Source organism: Lissotriton vulgaris, chromosome 3_1, assembly GCF_964263255.1.
Source record: "Lissotriton vulgaris chromosome 3_1, aLisVul1.2, whole genome shotgun sequence".
NCBI classification, from domain to species: Eukaryota; Metazoa; Chordata; class Amphibia; order Caudata; family Salamandridae; genus Lissotriton; species Lissotriton vulgaris.
Window position 1 is genome coordinate 2,098,369,462 of NC_141689.1, and position 18,318 is coordinate 2,098,387,779.

At 44.2% G+C, this 18,318-nt stretch overlaps 1 protein-coding gene across 2 annotated transcripts in view; it reads right to left on the reverse strand.

Annotated features, from left to right (window-relative positions):
• The window catches only part of FIP1L1 (factor interacting with PAPOLA and CPSF1), a 604,847-nt gene that overhangs the window by 338,951 nt on the left and 247,578 nt on the right, over positions 1 to 18,318 (reverse strand). For both annotated transcript variants that reach the window (XM_086962650.1, XM_086962648.1), the window contains exon 7: positions 5,907 to 6,037. In XM_086962650.1, the coding sequence (XP_086818776.1) occupies positions 5,907 to 6,037 (131 nt within the window). The remainder of the gene's footprint in view (positions 1 to 5,906; positions 6,038 to 18,318) is intronic.

Consider the following 18,318-nt stretch of genomic DNA (forward strand, 5'->3'; position numbering starts at 1 on the left):
AACATTCCATTTTTTAATTTCTTTGCCACTAGATCTCCATCGCCTTTGATGGCTAATACCAACTGCGTGTCGTCAGCATAGGAGGTCAGGCTCATCCAGTGTGCTTTGATGACATTAGCAAGGTCCGACACATAGATGTTAAATAGTGTCGGACTAAGGGATGAGCCTTGGGGAACTCCACATGGTGACGAAAGTTGCGCCGATTGGAAAGGTCCTAAGGTGACCGCTTGAGTTCTTCTAGCCAGAAAAGACGCAAGCAGGTCTCTGGCGGACTGACAGATGCCGAGCTTTCCGACACGGTCAACTAAGATGGTATGGTCGACCGTGTCGAAAGCTGCGGATAGATCCAGCATAACCAGGATCGCTGTCCCACCTTGATCCCTGATTGCCCTGACATCATCAGCAGCCTTAATCAAGGCTGTTTCGGTCCCGTGGTACTTCCGAAAACCGAATTGAGTATCGTCCAGGAGGTGATGTTTTTCAATGTATTCCGATAATTGGGAGTTCATAGCCTTTTCAATTACTTTAGCTACGAACGGGAGACTCGCAATGGGCCTATAGTTTTTCAGTCCGTTTTTATCAAGTGAAGGTTTTTTTAATAGGGGTTTAGTAAGGTATTTTTTAACGAGTCCGGATATATCCCTGAAAGCAGAATGGAATTGCAGACTTGTGTGATTACTGGGATAATGGACTCCATTACAGGCGGGAGGACTGAGAAAGGGCAGGGGTCCAATGCAGATCCTGTTTTGATTGATGACACGATTGTTCTTATGTGGTCACTTGTGATTGCTTGAAAGCTGGGAAAAATATTAGCCGGAGGTGCCGTGGGGGAGGTGGCTCATCGAAGGTGATTTGGCAGTGAAGGCTTGATAAATATCATCAACCTTGGTGAAGAAAAAGGTGGCTAAAGAATCACACAATGCTTGTGAAGGAGGAGGAATGAGGTCAGGAGTGTTGCCTGACAATGTTTTGGTAATTTGGTACAGTTGTCTGCTTGAATTTTTAGCTCTATAAATTTGGTCTGAATAAAAAGCTTTTTTCGCCTTTATAATCATAGCTTTATAAAGCGCCAATGAATCTTTATAGCAAATTTTGCTAGCTGTGTCGTAAGTTTTCCTCCAAAGCCTTTCCTTGTTCCTATTAGTTTGTTTTTGTAGCCTTAACTCCTCGGTATACCATGGGGCGGTGGGTTTAGCTCGGTTTCTGGATAGTAATTTGGTGGGAACTAATTGATTCGTTGCCTGGCCCAACCAAGTCTGAAATTGTTGTAGTGCCGTATTGGGGTCAGTGGACACAATTGGGCGAGTATGGTCCAAGTTTGTTCTGAGGTCATCCTGATTTATGTTTTTCCAGTCTTTGAAGGATTTTTGAGATGTTGGAGCTAATTTTTTATTGGGGAGGGTATTAATGGTGATCTTGCGCCATCCTGCCATCAGTTGCACCCCAGTTATTACACGATGTAAGAGGCAGAGAGGGGAACAATGAGATGACAAATTGCTATGCTGTGAGCCTAAATATACATTTTGCATTACTAACATAACTCAGACCACTGCTCAGAACAGGGAAGTGGGTATGATCTGCGAGAAATGGGCAGGTTGAGTATCCACCAGAAAGGTTGTTACAGAAGGTAAGCAACTTGTTCTTCTAATGGATACTTCTGCCAACATAGTTTCCTCACCTTTTAACCAAAAATAAAATAGCCTCTCTCAGGTGATGGGTCTGAAAAGACGTCACCAGAAAATTCTGCAACACAGATCTTGCAAAATGGCCATCCATGTGTACTTCAGAGTGCCTGGTACAGGTGAAGATAAAATCCGAAATTGCAGTCTGGTCTTTGACACCAACAATCTATCAATAGCTCAACACCATTCTAGAATTCTGGGATCCTGTCTAAAAGCTGTCCACCCTATGACAACCCATATGGACTCTTTCCTCCTCAGTCGGATGAGGTGGGGGGATAAAATGTAGGCAGGGTGATGGGGTGGTCCACAAGGAACAGGGTCTCATAACCGGCTAGTCTGGAAATGAAGACCTGAATTGGTGGTAGGCCCACAATGCCTTTAGTTCATTCACATGTTGAGCTGGCGCCACAGTCAAGAAAAAATCTTCATTGTCAACACTTGCAACTAGCAGCTATTCATGAGCTCACATTGAGTTCACACCAGAAACATGAAAACCAAATTAGGGTCCCACAAAACCATAATTAATGGTGAAGGGGGAAATAACCCCTTGAGAAACCTCACCACAAACGGGGATTTGGTTAGTGAAAGATGGTTTGGTAGATGAAGAAAGACTGAAAGAGCTGAAATCAAACCTCAAAAAGTGTCCAGTGTCAAACCTTGCTGGGCTAAAGAAAACACAAAGCACAACATCGGATTGATGTGCCTCAAGAGGATCAACATCCCCAGCACAATAGGATGCAAAATGGCTCAACACGCAGAGTAGATAGTTTGTAGGAGGGCAACATGTAGACCAGATGAAGTCCACCACCCCTGACGGCAGATGAAAAAAAAACCTGAAATTGCCCCACTCAATCTCTAGGCATGAAGACGAAAGATCTGAAAGATTCGCCACAGAAACTGTCCTCGAAAATACAAGAGAAGATCAACACTGAGTTGGGGCAGAAGGGGAGGCAGGAGTAATAACTACTCTTACAAGAAATCGCAGGGCAGTTTCCTCAGCACTAACGGAATCTGAGGAATGGGAGGAAATGCATTGTGCAAGGGAAAGACACGTCCCTATTGCTTGTGGCAATGGAAAAAGTAGATTACAGTATATAGGGCATATTTTCTCAAAAGTGGCAAAGAGGTCCATCGGAGGGGTGCCCCAGAGAGCCAAGATGGACCATACCTCTGGATGCAGATGGCACTAATGGCATGCAGGACGATGCCTTCAGGATGTCACTTAAGGAGCCTGTCAAATAGTTGGCAACGGTCCATATTCCTTAACCCTGCAACCAGTCTTCAGGCTTCCTCAGCAGAGGGCATGAGCTGACACTACCCTTGTTGCGGACATACCACATGTTGTATTTCCCGTACCAGAATGGCCAGCAAAATAAATAAGTTATTAATCTTCAGTAACGACTTATCTGGTAGTAACTAACTAGCTACATATTCCTTACCGTAGAATATTCCCCAGCCGTTCGCCTGGATCCAGGAAATTTTGAGCAGTGCCTCTGCATGCCGTTAGGTAGAGTTGATTGGCTCAGTCAGCCATGCCGGAAGTGAAGTGTGCGGTGCCTATATAGGTGCCAAAACCGGGCGCTGCAGTCTTTAGTGCTGCTATAAACACAACCACCTGAGCAGATGACAGCTCCGAAGGGCATTCAAATTCCTACTACCGGGGAAGCATAGATCTCAAGACCGCTGGCATTTTAGAGAGCTAGGTAGTCAGTGTTGCTGTTAATACGAGGGAGCAAATTGGCTACCTTACTGTCATTGTCATGCCAAAAGAAGTTTAGACTCTGGATGTAGTTAGAGTCTACGCTAAAGTGGTCATCCATATGTTGATAGTACAAGAATATAAGCAAAGGCCTGCACTTAGACGCTTACCTATAGCAGACCTCCTCCACTAACCTTTGCATTTGCCTCCTTGAGCATATGAGGATCACAAGAGTCATTGGCATGGATCTTGAAGCAAGTGGCTTCAGAGATGGCACTGGGGCAGCAGAAGAGCTACTAGTGGAACTGGCACCAGCTGGAGTCAGCTGGTCATACTGTGGTGGTGGGAACTGTGGGGTGGTGGGGATCCCAGCAGCGGTTATCCTGGAGGGTGGCCCACAGGTTACAAGGGGCACAAGAGCACAACAGGCAGAGAATGGGTGCTATGAAACAGTGAAAACACCGCTTGGGTGAATTCCTTGACACGGAGGCCTAAGCTGGATCGGATGCTAGGGTGACTTCTACTAAGCTCTGGCTCGGAGGGTGATTTGGCCACCCAAGAAGGGGAACGGCGCAGTGACCTTCTACTGACTTTGGGGTACATGAGACCACACTACCATCTCTCTCCTTTGTGTGTCACACCAAGCGTTTGGCGGCCAGCTGCTTTGGCATCTTGCGTGGACTGCGTCCCGTACTAAAATTCTTTGATGCCACTACCAGGCAACTTGTGATCCAGGCGACTGATCTCTCGGCTGGATTATGCCAGCTCCCTTTTAGTGGGGCTAAATCAGGCCGAAATCACTCGCTTACAGCGCGTACAGAATGCAGCGGCTCGAGCTGTTGTGGGCTTACCTAGATTCTGTCCCACAACTAATACTCTGCACGCCCTGCATTGGCTCCCAATTGCGCGAAGGATCCAGTTCAAGGTCCTCTGTGTAGCTTATAAAATCCTTAAGGGATCTCCTGCTCTGATTCTCTCTAACCTCCTGTCCCGCTATGTCCCGGTCCAGGCCTTACGATCCTCGGACCTTGAACTTGCGGTTGTTCCCAGCTTCAAGCGCTCCCGAGCTGGCGGGCGATCCTTTCAAGTACGCGCGGCGGTTCTGTGGAATTCCCTTCCCCCTGAAAATCGAGCCCATAGGGACTTGCTCTCCTTTCGCCGAGCTGTAAAGACTTTTTTGTTCCCTTAGTTCCTTCCTTTTATTCTGTCCAGTTGTGTTGTGTTGCTACCTTGTCGGGCACCAGGACGCACCTTTGCTGGAGCATCTGTGCGCATAATAAATGAGTTTAACATAACTACTGTGAATTGTGCTTAGGCTCCAAGCACCACAAAATAACCCTTTGAGAGTTCAAAACAAAGATTTTCATGGCAGGAACAATAGGGTTTGAAGCCTGACATGTTAGGTAGACATAGCTTGATGAACACGATGAACTTTTATCAAGCAAAAAAAAAAAAATGTGCCACTGAGAGCACCTTGGGAGAACTATAGAAAGATATCAAAAAAAGATAAATGATGTCAGGGTGTCGAAATGGCTCTTATACGGACTGAGTGATGTCATGTCCAGAGGAACCAGATGTTGCTAGAGCTGAGCAGCACCAGCCATTGCAGGAGAGCTTTTTGGGGTATTCAAAAGCAGTGAAATCTGCAGGTAGAAGTAAGCATCAGAACAATGAAGCATTGAGAAGGACTTCCACCTGAGGTGAAGATAGACCCTCTTCCTAATAGCTATGCAGATGCCCAAGGCATGCACACTTCTCGTACTGACAGAAATATGTTATGTAGAAATTCCAACAATGAATAAACTAAACTCTCTAAAAGATTTTGGTAAAGTTAAACTAAATCACATTTAGAAAATGCATCCTGTTCCTGTGCTGTACTTATCATCAATCTTGTGATTGCATAGCTGGAAAAGATGGTAATGGCTATGGTGGTCAGAGGAATCATTCTTCAATCATGATACAGTTTTAATGACAACGTTTTTCAATGAAATTCTTTTTTTAAGAGGATTGTATTTGAGACAAAGCAGGACATCTGCCACATTTTTTCACAACAGTCAACTGTGCTGGCCCCTCGATCAAAACCTCAATTCTGTAGTTCAATTTAAGTTTCTTTATTAGGCTTTAGCTTCTGCTGAAGTCAATAATGGAGCAGATATAAAATGCATAACAAGGTCTACATAATCATAAAAACTAGACTTTAAGAAAAGCATTTGCACAAAAGAAAATGCAATATTTCGGATGCATGAACTTAAAAAACATTCATAAATTAAAGACAATTTACCTCCCGGTACTAAAATGACTAAAGTTTGTATTGATACAATACAGTGGTGTGGTATTATGTTACTTTAAGCAACAAATGTTATACAACTGAAATCTTCTCAGATCAAAATAAACAGCATTAACTTTGCACAACAAAGTAATGAAATTATAAACTTTAAAAACTATACAAACAGGATGATCAGGCTCCACAGAATGTCTGCATATGAGAAACTGAAGTAATCCTTAAGAATTTCTAATTCTTGTACCGAAATTTTATTTGTTGTTGAAGTAACAGGTAATGCTTCTGGTCCAATTCGTAATCTCTTCTGTTTTTCACAGTATGCCTTCCAAGTATCCTCGTTAAAACCATAATTGAAATAATCTGAAAGGTCCGCACCTAAAATCAAAGAAAATTAACGCGACTGAGACAATCTTCAATGAAGACAATGCAATGTTAGCGTTTTATCAAGATCTACAATGGCGGTAAGATAAGGATAATGTTACTTACCCAGTAAGCATCTGTTCTTGACCTGTCGAGCTGTAGATTCACATGCTTTGCATACTCCTGCCTTCTAGTGTTAGGTCTGGATGCTTGCAAGTTGTTTTTCTTCGAAGAAGTCTTTCCTAGTCAAGAGGTAAGGTGACTCCACCTTTCGGTGATTGTGCGCATGGTCATCGACTCCATTGTTAGATTGTTTTCCCGCAAGAGGGTGAGAATGGAGTAAGTGTAGTATAGAGATGTCCATGTGTATAAATTTCTAATGAAGAACTGCAAAAACTGAAAGGTACCCAGGGAGGCGAGTGGGCTCATTTGATACAGCCGGGGAGGCGGGTGGGCGCATATGAATCTACAGCTCTACATGCAAAGAACAGATGCTTGCTGGGTAAGTAACATTATCCATTTGAGGCTTGTGTGCTGTAGATACACATGCTTTACATGGACTACAAAGCAAAATACTCCCAAAGCGGTGGCTAATATGTAGATGTTGCAGTTGTTTAGAACAGTGTTTTAAGTACTGCTTGGCCTACATTAGCCTGTTGATGTGCTAACACATCTACACAATAGTGGTTGGTGAATGTGTGGGGTGTAGACAATGTAGCTGCCTTACATAGGTCAGCTTGAGGAATGTTACCTAAAAAGGCTGCGGAAGCCCCAATTTTGGGAGTGGAATGCGCTCTTGGGGGTATGGTTAAAGTTCTCTTAGCTTTAGCATAGCATGTTTGAATGCATTCAACAATCCATCTTGCAATACTAGATTTAGAGATAAGATTAACTTTGTGAGGTGGAGCAAATGAAACAAACAGTTGTTTTGTAAAAGTCTTTTGTACTATCTATGTAGTACAGTAAAGCTATTTTAACATCAAGCGTGTAAAGAGCGTGTTCTGCTACAGAATCAGATTGAGGAAAAAAGACTGGTAACTCAACCGATTGGTTAATATGAAAAGCAGAAAATACTTTGGGAAGGAATTTTGGGTTGGTGCATAGAACTATAGATGTGTAAGCTAGTCCAGTTTGCTGTTCATTATAACAGATAATGTTTTGCAAAGAAGCATCAGAAAGATTGATTTTGTTGTTATTACAGAATACAACAAATCTTTTCCATTTTGCTGCATGTCAAGCTCTGGTTGTATGCCTTCTTGCTTCCTTTAGAATAGTCAGTTTGGTGGTAAACTAAACACTATGACTTCAGGAGCCAGATTGCCAAGTTCAGTTCTTTGGGATTTGGATGTTTGATTTCTCCATGATTCTGTGTGAGGATGTTTGCCTGAGTTACCGAACACACAGAAAGAGCGGGAGAGGCAGAAAAGCATAGGTAACTATCCTATTCATTTACCGGAGGCGTCAAGGAGCTTAGATTCTTTATCTGGTGGTGAGGTTTCACCTGATGTCTGAGAATTAGCACGTTTATGTGCATTAGACACTACTAAAGAATCTAACGGTGCTGGACCTTTAATGTAAACTGGATCTGTAGGCGCAGCTTTATATTTTTTCTTAATGCGAGGGTTGAGGACCCTAGCCCTGACAGGACCCTTAAAAACCTCTGCCGCGTGCTTGATGGCACCTTAAGCATTGGCAAAATGGCAGTAGACCTTTGTGTGTTATCAAAAGTGTCTAATAGGAAATCTTCCTCCACAGTATCGGTGTGTAAATCAACCCCATTGTACTGGGCAGCTCTTTGGACTAGTAGGTTAAAACCTATAGTGTCCTCTGGTGGGGAAGTTCTGGAAGGATATACATCATCTTGTGGGACGTAAGGCACACCAGGGGTGTTGTAATCATCCCATGGATTAGGTGACTGAGGGGGACTATTGGTCCCTGCTGGGTCATGTGCAGTCCTCTCCTGTGTCATCAGAGTCTGTATCTACATCATCGTCTGGATTAGTGGATGGTGTAGGCGAATGATGTGTAGGAGGAGGAACAGTATGGGGAGGTGGTGGAGAAGGGACCCTTAATGGAGAGGTTGCAATGTCTCTTCTTTGGCGGAGCAGGTGCTGGCGCCTCAAGTGGTCTCTTTTTCGAGCTGAAAGCTAGTTGACCAGCCTTAGGATCCTTTACAAGAGTTTTTTGATGAGGATCTGGTGTACCATTTTCTTCTGTATAGGGCAGATCCTTCGGGGTCGAAGTTTTCGATTCGGGTTTTTTTTCGGTACCGAGTCGGTAGCTGGTCTTGGGTCTTGTCATATAGCTACTTCTTTTCTACATACTGTGTTAAGTTAGCATGAGTTTATTAAATGTTTAAACGCCTTTTTTCCTTCTTGCTTCACTTTTGCACACAACACATAATTGTTGTTTTAGCTCTCAACCCAGAAGAGCTTCGTGATTTACTTGAGAAATAATATGTTATTGCTCTGATATCAGTTTTGTTCGGCACTCTGTCTGCACAGTGAGTGCTGAAGGCTACACGGATAACTTAACCCAGTGTTGTTGTAAGGTCTGATCTTCGCACCCCTATAGACATAACACACATGCTGCTGCCAAAATCTGGCTCTAGGCGAGTTTTATATTGTTGTGCTGAACGCACAAAAACACACTTAATGTGCTTCGCATGCAGAGAGCTGGTGGAAGATGATGTGATCCTCTGCCACAGAGATTTTGAGGTATGGGCCCGCCCTGGTAAAACCCAAATGAGACCTTCATAGATATAAAATATTATGCTAAATAGGGAGGGTGAGAATTAGGTATTGTAAATTCCTATTCATTACAGCATCTTAGTATGCTGTCACCGTTTGCTTTCTATGGACTAGTAACTATGCTGATAACTTTGTTTTTTATAATATGTTTGCTAGTGTTATATAAGATACTGCGTTTGAGAACTCTGTATTAGTAAATAAATATTTCAAATATACATATGTCCTCATTTACTCCAAGTTCTGGTTTGAAATTATTATATAGCGAAAGAGTGTTCATGTGTTCCACGATACCCGAGGTATTTCAAGTTCATGTTCTGGTTTGTCTAAACATTGGGAGTTTGTTATGACCAATAAGACACTGTAGCTAGCTCGGTAAGTGGATTTTGGGTACTGAGGTGAGTTTTAGGCCATCCTAATTCACCGAGGTTCTAGGTCTCTATACATAGTTCTGTAGGAAACGGAATTCCCGCTACAGTCTTTTGGTTTAGAAGTGTGCCCTTTTGAAATGTCTTTTACCAGAACATGTTTTTTCGGTTCCGGGTGTTTTTTCGGCTCTGAAGCGTGTGAATCTGGAGCTTTAGGTGGGTTTTTACTCTGCTCCGAGTGCAGTTCCGGCATCGATGAGCCGCTGCCAGTCTTCGGCGCCGTGTGCTTTGGTGTCGGAGCAACAGTCGGCGTGGTTGAGGAAGATGGCTTCTTCTTCGGTGTCGGTATAGGATCGGCACCGGGAATAGGCTGAATCGAGCCCGAGCCGCCTGAAGGCTTAGTAGGCTTCTTTGCCGGGCCCGAAGGCGGGGAGTGGGAAGCAGTCTCTCGGTGTGCACCCGGGCCCGAAGGGGAGGGTGTGACAGAAGCCTTTTTGAGGGTGTCGAGGTTTGAGGGTGTCGAGGAAGGGTTGGGGTTTACTCTTACTTACGACCCGTTGAGCTGGTGAGATGTCCTCTACATCGGAGTCTATGGCATCAGAGGAGCTGGTACTCTCTTCGGCGTGCTGGTGTTCTGGCACGTCAACGCCCTCTTCAAAGATGTCGTCGGAGATCGACGCTGACGAGCGAGCCATTGTTCGTCGAGCTAGTCAGTCCCGAATTGTCTTCTTGGAGAGGAATGAGGCACAAGCTGAACAGCCTTTGGCCTCGTGCTCCGGTGAGAGGCAAAGGTTGCACACGTCATGTAGGTCGGTGTGGGGAAACTTCAACCCACATCGAGGACACTTCTTGAATGGAGTCCTTTCCATGAGCCAGAGAGTAAGGCATAGGTAGGCCCGAAGGCCTTCGTCGACGACCGGAATCGAAGACTTCGAAGTGGTGAAGAATCGCGTCGATGTAGAGCCTGATCGAAACAATACCGTCGAACTGGGCAAAGATTTCGCACCGAAGGAAATTCGGTTCCAAACCGGAGCTCAGGAAACACATCTGAGTCCGATGGCGGAAAAAAGCAATCTGGGGATGGAGCCGATGCCCATGCACAATGTGGTCACCTATCTCGTGACTTCCAAAGAACTATTCAGGACAACAACAAACTGCAAACATCCAGGCCCAACACTGGGTGGCGATCAAAGCAAAGTGTGTAATCTGCAGCTCATATGCCTCGAACAGGGGTCTTCGGCACTCATGTCACCATGTCCCTGCGGCCGTTCTTTGGCTTCGAGGTCTATCTCTATCTTAAAGTCTGAGTCTTGTTCGAGAAGGCTTCCTCCTCCACTGCCGCCGATGCCTCGATGTCTTTTTGGCCAGAATATTAATCGAAGATATACTGCGTGTCTTTGATGCTTTGACGCTGTATCTCTTGATGTCAAGCCCGATGATCGTGCACAGTTTTCTTTGATCAAAACGATCTGCAAGCGTTGCAGTTTTATTTGTGCTCGGGAGACCAGCACAAATTGCACACTTCGTGGGAATCAGTGCACGGATATTTCGAGTTGCACAGAGGACAGAATTTAAGTGGAGTCTGATCCATCGACTGAGAGCTGACCTAGTTAGGTTAGGCCCGAAGGCCGCCCAGGAAGCTTTCTGATCAAAAAGTTGATTCCATTGCAGAAACGATACGGGGAGAAGTGGGAAACGCAAATGAAACAATACCATCGAGGCTCAAGGAGATTGCACGACAAGGGGAACCCAAAGAACAGTTACAAACCGGAGCACAGCAATACACTTCTGAACCCTATGGCGGAAAAAAACAATCTAACAATGGAGTCGATGACCATGCACACTATCACCGAAAGTAGGAGTCACCTTACATCATGACTAGGAAAGACTTCTTCGAAGAAAAACTTGCAAACATCCAGACCCAACACTAGATGGCATGAGTATGTAATGTAATGTAATGTAAAAATTATTTCTAAAGCGCAACTAACACCTAGCGGTTTCTTGGCGCTCGAGCAACAGGGGGAAAACAGTCCGCAGGACAAAGGCGTTAGTGATAAGCATTACAGAACAAGTGAGTTTTGAGAAGGGACCTAAAACGTGCATAGGGAGAGGCAGATCTAATGCTTAAAGGAAGTGAATTCCAAAAAGGAGGAAGAACTGAAAATCTCAATCCTCCATGTTTCTTACGTTTAAAAACCGGGACCTTGAGTAGGGCCTGGTGAGAGGAACGAAGATTACGAGAGGGAACATAAGGGTGTAGCAGTGAAGAAATAAAAGATGGACTCGCACCGGCGAGGGACTTAAAAATAGTACAACCTAGCTTAAATTTGCACCGCTCAGACACGGGGAGCCAGTGGAGGGACTTTAAAAAAGGACTAACATGTTGGTGCCTAGGTTGATGATGGATGAGGCGTGCAGCCTGGTTCTAAACGAGCAGCAGCCTCTTCAATAAATAGGCCGGGATACCTGCATAAAGGGAATTGGCATAGTCAAGCCTCGAGATGACTAAAGCTAACAGGACTAGGGTGAGGGCCTCAGTGGTCAAAAACGGGCAATCTTCCGGACTTTTCGCAGCTGGAAGAAGCTAGACGAAACTACAGCATTGACCCGGGGCTTCATCGTGAGATTACTCAGCATGTGTATCTACAGCACACATGCATCGAACCTTAAGTTAGGTAGTCTAGTATTAATTAGCATTACCCACTTCATCCCTCTACCTTATTCAGTCCTTAACACAGCGACTCACTTGTGGTAACAGGCATCTTTAAAAAGGTCGATTCAACAAAGGGGGTACTGTTCATATAGATAGAGAGAACTAGGTTGTGGACAGGACGCAGAGAACAATCCTATGAACTATTCCTTGTTGCCATCACACACCCCTAGGGATGTAATCCATCATCATCGGATGGGTGCTCCTCGTTGGGCCAGCGCTGCAATGCCTTACGGGATCCCCCAAAGTGTCACTTTGGCCGAGATCTTTTATTGTTGATGATTTCTGATGAAAGGTGCGAGTATGAAGGTGTCCAAAAAGTGGGGTGTCAGTGACTGAAAAAGGTGAATTAAAACTGTCTAGAGGATATCAAATCATTCTTTAACAAAAAGATTGTCCTGACCGAGTTAAAAATGAAAAAAAATGGTGAGGCTACTATGGGGGGGTATAATGTACCTGAGAAGCTCTATATGTATAGGTGAGGTATAACTGCGTCATCACGTTTCGCGTGCTTCTTCAGGACCGGAATGGGGAGGGAAATGAGCATACCCCATGCATATAATGTAATGCAAGAGGGCCTCTCTGAATGGCTGTTACTTTTTTCCGAATTAAAATGATCGTCCAACCCTGTAGATCTAGGCGAGCAGAGGAGGGTAGGTCTATCGCACTCTTTGGGTGGAAGTCACCTAGCAACTGTGCGCTAACCTCCAGCTGACCCATGGGGCACAAAATGATTGATCTACAGGGTTGGGTGATCATTTTAATCCTGAAAAAGTCAGCAACTCCATTTTAGAGGGGGTCCTCGTGTAACAGAGGTGATGGGTAGGCACATTTCCTTCCCATTCCGGTCCTGAAGAAGCACTACAGATAATTTTTGGGGTCCGTCAGTGAATTTATTTCCTTGCACTTAGTTAATTTAATTGGTTGTGTACATTCAGGTGGTCATGAAGCCAATGACTAAACAGCAGCTGATACAGCTGTCCACTGGAGGCGTTCATCCGGTGGACAAACGGTACTCATTGATAAAGTACTGTTGTCTGCCCTAAAGCAAACACCTACTTTAGGTTCATGCCTTTTTTCTGCCATGTATCATTAGGTCGAGCCTACAGTTGCAGCGCATGCGCTAACCGCTCTGCGAGGCATATTGTAGTAGGGAAAGATGTGGAAGTGCCATGAAAGCTCTGCCCATATATTTCATTGGCTGGCGTCATCGTCCATGGTAAATGCTGGCTTCCGATTGATAATGAGGCTGCTTAGTCCCACCTTGTTACAGCCCTGCCTCCTTTTGTGACTGCCCATCAGGACTGGATCTTTTACTTGCTGCGTTACACTGTCTCCTTCATTAAGTCTGTAAGACTTTCTTTTTTTCATTCAAGCAATGGCGACAGCTTGTTCTTTGTATTGTGAGATTACCTGCAGGACAATATATTATTCAAGAGTGAATGGATCTAAAATTCTGCTTCGTGTATGTCAAACATTATTCTGTTAAATGTTTTGAGACCCTCAATTGTGTCTTCTTTCTAGTAAAGGCTCTGAGATCGGCTCTACATCCTGATTCATCAGCGACAAATAGTGTGAAGAGGTAAATACGTTGTTCACACTGGCCCAACTGCTGTTAATTGATGATCTGGAGTAGTTTGTGCTCAACTACTCAAGCAGTGCCACACACTCCTTTGAAACGCTACTTCCTGGTTCAGAACTTAGCTCTTGTGATCTTTATGCCAGGATAATTTAAGAGCTTGCCTAAAGTGTTTGCACCTTATGCAAAGTGTGGCCGTGATGCACGTAGACAGCACATGCCCTTCACAACAGCTAGTAAGGCTAATGAGGTGGTGACAGAGTATGGGAGACCGTTCTACTTTTTCTGTGCATTTTGCCTCACTTTACAAGAGGAGCTGTAGGGCACAGTCTTAACAAGCATTTGTAATGCAATAGGTCTCGCATTTACGCAAGTTTAAGTTATTGGCATTGTAAATGGCAATGCCTTTTGTTTTAAAAACAAAAGCAAAAATAAAAGGCATTATTATTTGCAATGTCAATAGCTCAAACCTGTGTAACTTGAAGACCTCTTGCATCACAAATGCTTGTTTTTTTAACACTACTGTATATTGAACTAATGGGTGATACTGCAGACCTCTCACACTGATAAAATACAACTAAAGGTTTTGCAATGAAACATGTTGGCCGTTCGTAACATACAGGTCAGAGCATGTAATTCTCTGGTTTTAATCATGTGTCCTGGGATTGCATGAATAAAAAAATTACACTAACCCCGAGGACACATTTTTAGGTCGAACCCTACCAGACATTGCAGCTGTCTGGTATGCTAAAGAAATCTTGGGGACATTCATAAAGCTTCCCTGGCAATTAATTCTGCCAGTTGGTTACCAGTGGCTTTGAGGTTTAGTCTCTCCAGGGTGAGTTTTTCTACAAGGGAGCAAAGCTTTTTCACTCCAACTCTCCTTGTATTCTTCCACGAGTACTCGTTTCTGTAAACAGGCCGGTTAATATTGTTCTAATCTTTTCACATTCGCTGTGCATTTAAAGCCAAACTTTAAATGTCCAGCTCGGTCTTCCGCAGAAGGGAGCATGATGTTTACTTTTCTTTCTCTAACTTTAACGTGAGAGAATTTATGTGACCATCTTTCTGGATACTGGGGGTAGGAAGGTTTATTTTTCTAACACAACAACATTTAAATAAACTGTGCAAGCATTTCAATATATATCAGAATTATGAATGCACAAATGAAGCATGTTTTGTGCTATATCCGAAGTGTGTTGGAAACAAATGTTTTTAATATGATCAAAACAAATCAATACACTAGGTGATGCAATTTCCACACATTATCGCATGTGCACTGTATCGTTTTATTAGTAAAACAGTATGTCTATGCAAATGTAATGGTCATTTCAACTGAAAATGTGTTTTCTGCAATGGCAGTGTGCTAGCCACACCATGCATACTCCACTCTACACCACGTGCAGCAATGCACTCCATGTCCATTTTTTTCTGCTCCACTGCAATCTTCGTCACTGCAGTACAGGCCACTCCAGTCTGCTCTGCTGGACTCCACTCTATGCCACTCTGCAACACAGAGCACTACGCCACTGCACTCTATGGCAATGTACTTTGCTCTAACACTCAACGGTGTTGTATACCCTTGAGGCGGAAAGCCGGGGGTTGCTAGGCCAGGCAGAACCTTGTGTTTAAATTGAGGTTTATTTTTAATCAATTTCCACTTTTGTGTCACGATCGAATTTTATTCTTTTAAAATTGTGTGTTTCTTGCTGGCACCTTGAAATATTGCTATTTGCACATTAAAACTGTCCCTACCTCTTCCTTGAACCCACTCCTCGCACAGCCGATTAAGGTGCTGGTGCGAGAGAGGGGCGGACGCCATCTTGGGGGGGGGAAGGCAGGGCGAGCGCTCTAGTTGCTGGCTGCCTCCCACCCTCCTCTCTGCCAATAAAATGAACATCACTTTCCGACGGCGCAGCGGGCACGCCAAAGGCGAGCCCGTCTGCGCCCAACTGGGCCACGGCCCCAAGACCTCTGTCCAAATTGACCCAATAACAAAGGTTTATTCCTCAAGCATGTTGCATTCACTTCGGGGATCAATTAATGAAGAATGTAAGATTTTTCAGAATGATCAGAAATGCACTAGCACGTGCTCCACATGTAATCTACAGCTTGATACTCCCCAGTTATGTAGACAGTCGGCTGCAAGTCGCTGCGGACTTGACGCTTTGGTAGTTTAAATTGCCGGTCCCCAAGAAAGCATAAAAGAAACATCTATGACCTTCTATCCGACGAAACATTAGATGCCTTGTTTTTAACTGAGACCTGGTTGAATGACAGCGCAGGCCCAGATGTTGCGGAAGCTCTGCTACCAAACTATGTAATAGTCAGAATGGATAGACCTAAAAGAACAAAAGAACTGGGGGAGGGATAGCAATTATCTTTAAAGAATCACTGCAATGCACTCTGGAACCAGTTTCTTTGAATGCTTGTGAGCTAGCCTTATTTAAACTCACTACTTCCTAATTTCACGCTGACTGGTTTATTAGTTTACCGACCACCTGGTTCCGCACAAACCTGGACGTCTCAGTTTTCTGATCTAGTTGCCTCATTTTTGGTGAACTCTAGCAACCTTCTGATAGTAGGTGACCTAAAAATTCATCTGAATGACCCACAGAACAATATAGCCATTAATGTAATCAATGACTTGGCAGCCAAGCATATTATTCTGTGCAATACCGGGGCCACACATAAAAGGTGGCCACTTATTAGACATTATTTTTGCTAGTCTTCCTCAGCTCCAATGCTTCCCTGCCCTGCCCCTTCACTGGACAGATCATTTCCTTACATATTTTAATCTTTTGGCTCCTGAGACTCCTGTTCCCCCTAACCTAACAGCCCTGTATGGTCACAGGAACTGGAATAAACTCAATATGAATCTCTTGAAATTAGCCAGAGATTCAGTCCCAGATGATATGTTTGACGACTCAAATGACATGGAAACAGAGGCTAGAATGACGGATAGATGGCTCAAGGAGGCCATTGATACCTGTTTGCCACTCACGAACAAGAAACTCAAGGCACATAACACCCCTGCGTTATTGTTTAATGATTCATTGAAAGCGGTAAAGTCCAAATGCAAACGTCTTGAGCGCCTCTGGAGGAAGGATTACTCCCCAATAGCTGGCCTGAATTATAGAAGGGAGCTTAAGCTTTATCATAAAGACTGTGCCGCAGCTCGAGCTGGCTATGTGGCAAAGACCATTTCGGCAGCCACTAATGAATCTAGAACCTTATTTAACCTAGTCAAAGAACTTGCGGGTTCTAAAACCATTGCTGCACCCCTTCCTCTGAATGATGCCCAATGTGAAGAATTGGCGTACTACTTCACAAATAACATTGAAACAATCTATTCTGACATCTTAAAACAACAGTTGGGGCTCACTGAAACAAATGTTAACCATGAAAATTCCTCCTCCCTCCTGTCTGGCCGGAGTTAAATGTCCAAGACCTTCAAAAGATAAATCTGGAAACTGAAATCTGGTTCTCCTGTTGACCCTCTCCCTATCTCAGTCCTCAAGCAATTTGACATTAAGCATCTCTCTGTGATCTGCAAGGTTTTAAACCAGTCCCCAACTTCAGCCACTGTCCCCAAAATGTGGAAACATGCAAAGGTTTCACCATTGTTGAAAAACCGACGGCCGACCCTAAAATTCTGGCTAATTTTCGCCCTATTTCCTTACTGCCTGTCTTCTCCAAATTCTTGGAGAAGCATGTTCATAGTCATCTTGCCTACTACATAGAGGTAAACGACATCTTCCACTCTACGCAGTCAGGCTTTCGCCCGGGTTTTTCGACCAAAACTACCCTACTGGGGGTGTCGGAATTTCTACGAAATTTAATAGATAAAGGAGACTCAGCTGCGCTGATTTTACTCGACCTCAGCGCTTGATACCATTTCCCATAGTATTCTGTTAAAATCCCTCTCTGCCATTGGTGTGAGGGGCAAGGCCTTAGATTGGATCACCTCATTTTTAACTCAAAGATCCTTTCAGATCAATTCAAATACTGGGTCCTCAAGTATCCATATGTCCCCGTATGGGGTCCTCCAGTGCTCGGTGCTCAGCCCTTTGCTTTTCAATTTGTATGTGGCCCCACTTGCGCTGATCGCTGAAGATGAAGGTCTGACCATGTTCACCTATGCGGAAGATTCTCAGATATTGTTCTCTCTCTCTCTCTCAAACAGACCAAAACTTGCCATCTCCCTTGCAGGCAGGTCTTACTAAAATTGCAACTTGGATGAAGGCAAATCTGTTGAAGCTTAACGGTGACAAAATGGAGGTTTTAATCCTCAGCCCAAATCCGGATTTGTGGAGTATTAGGCATTGGCCCTCAGAAATGGGTCCTCTTCCCACACCATCCGACCAAGTGCGAAACTTGGGCTTTATAATTGACAAAGGTCTTACCATGCAGTCTCAAGTTAGCAAGCTCACTGCCATGTGTTTCACCAGCCTGAGATGGCTTAGAAAAATTCTATGGATGTTACCTGAAGACACACAAAAGTCTGTAGTCAATGCCCTCATTACCTCGAGGCTTGACTACGGAAACGTTCTCTACTTAGGGTCATCACAAGCTGTTATGAGAAGTCTCCAACGAGTACAAAATGCTGCAGCTCGACTGCTGTGTAAATGTCATAGGAGAGAACGCATGTCTGAGCACCACCTGAAGACCTTGCCCTGGCTCAGAGTCGAAAATAGAGTTAAGTTTAAGACTCGGAGTTTCATGCACAAAATTAAATTTGGCTCTGCCCCAAAATATCTCCAATTGCTGGTGCATGCCTACCTCCCTGCACGCTGTTTAAGATCCTCATCGCAGGGTCTTTTCAGCGTGCCAAAAATCAGTCTATCTAGGATGGGGGGCAGGTCTTTCTCACTTTTGGGACCTAAATTGTG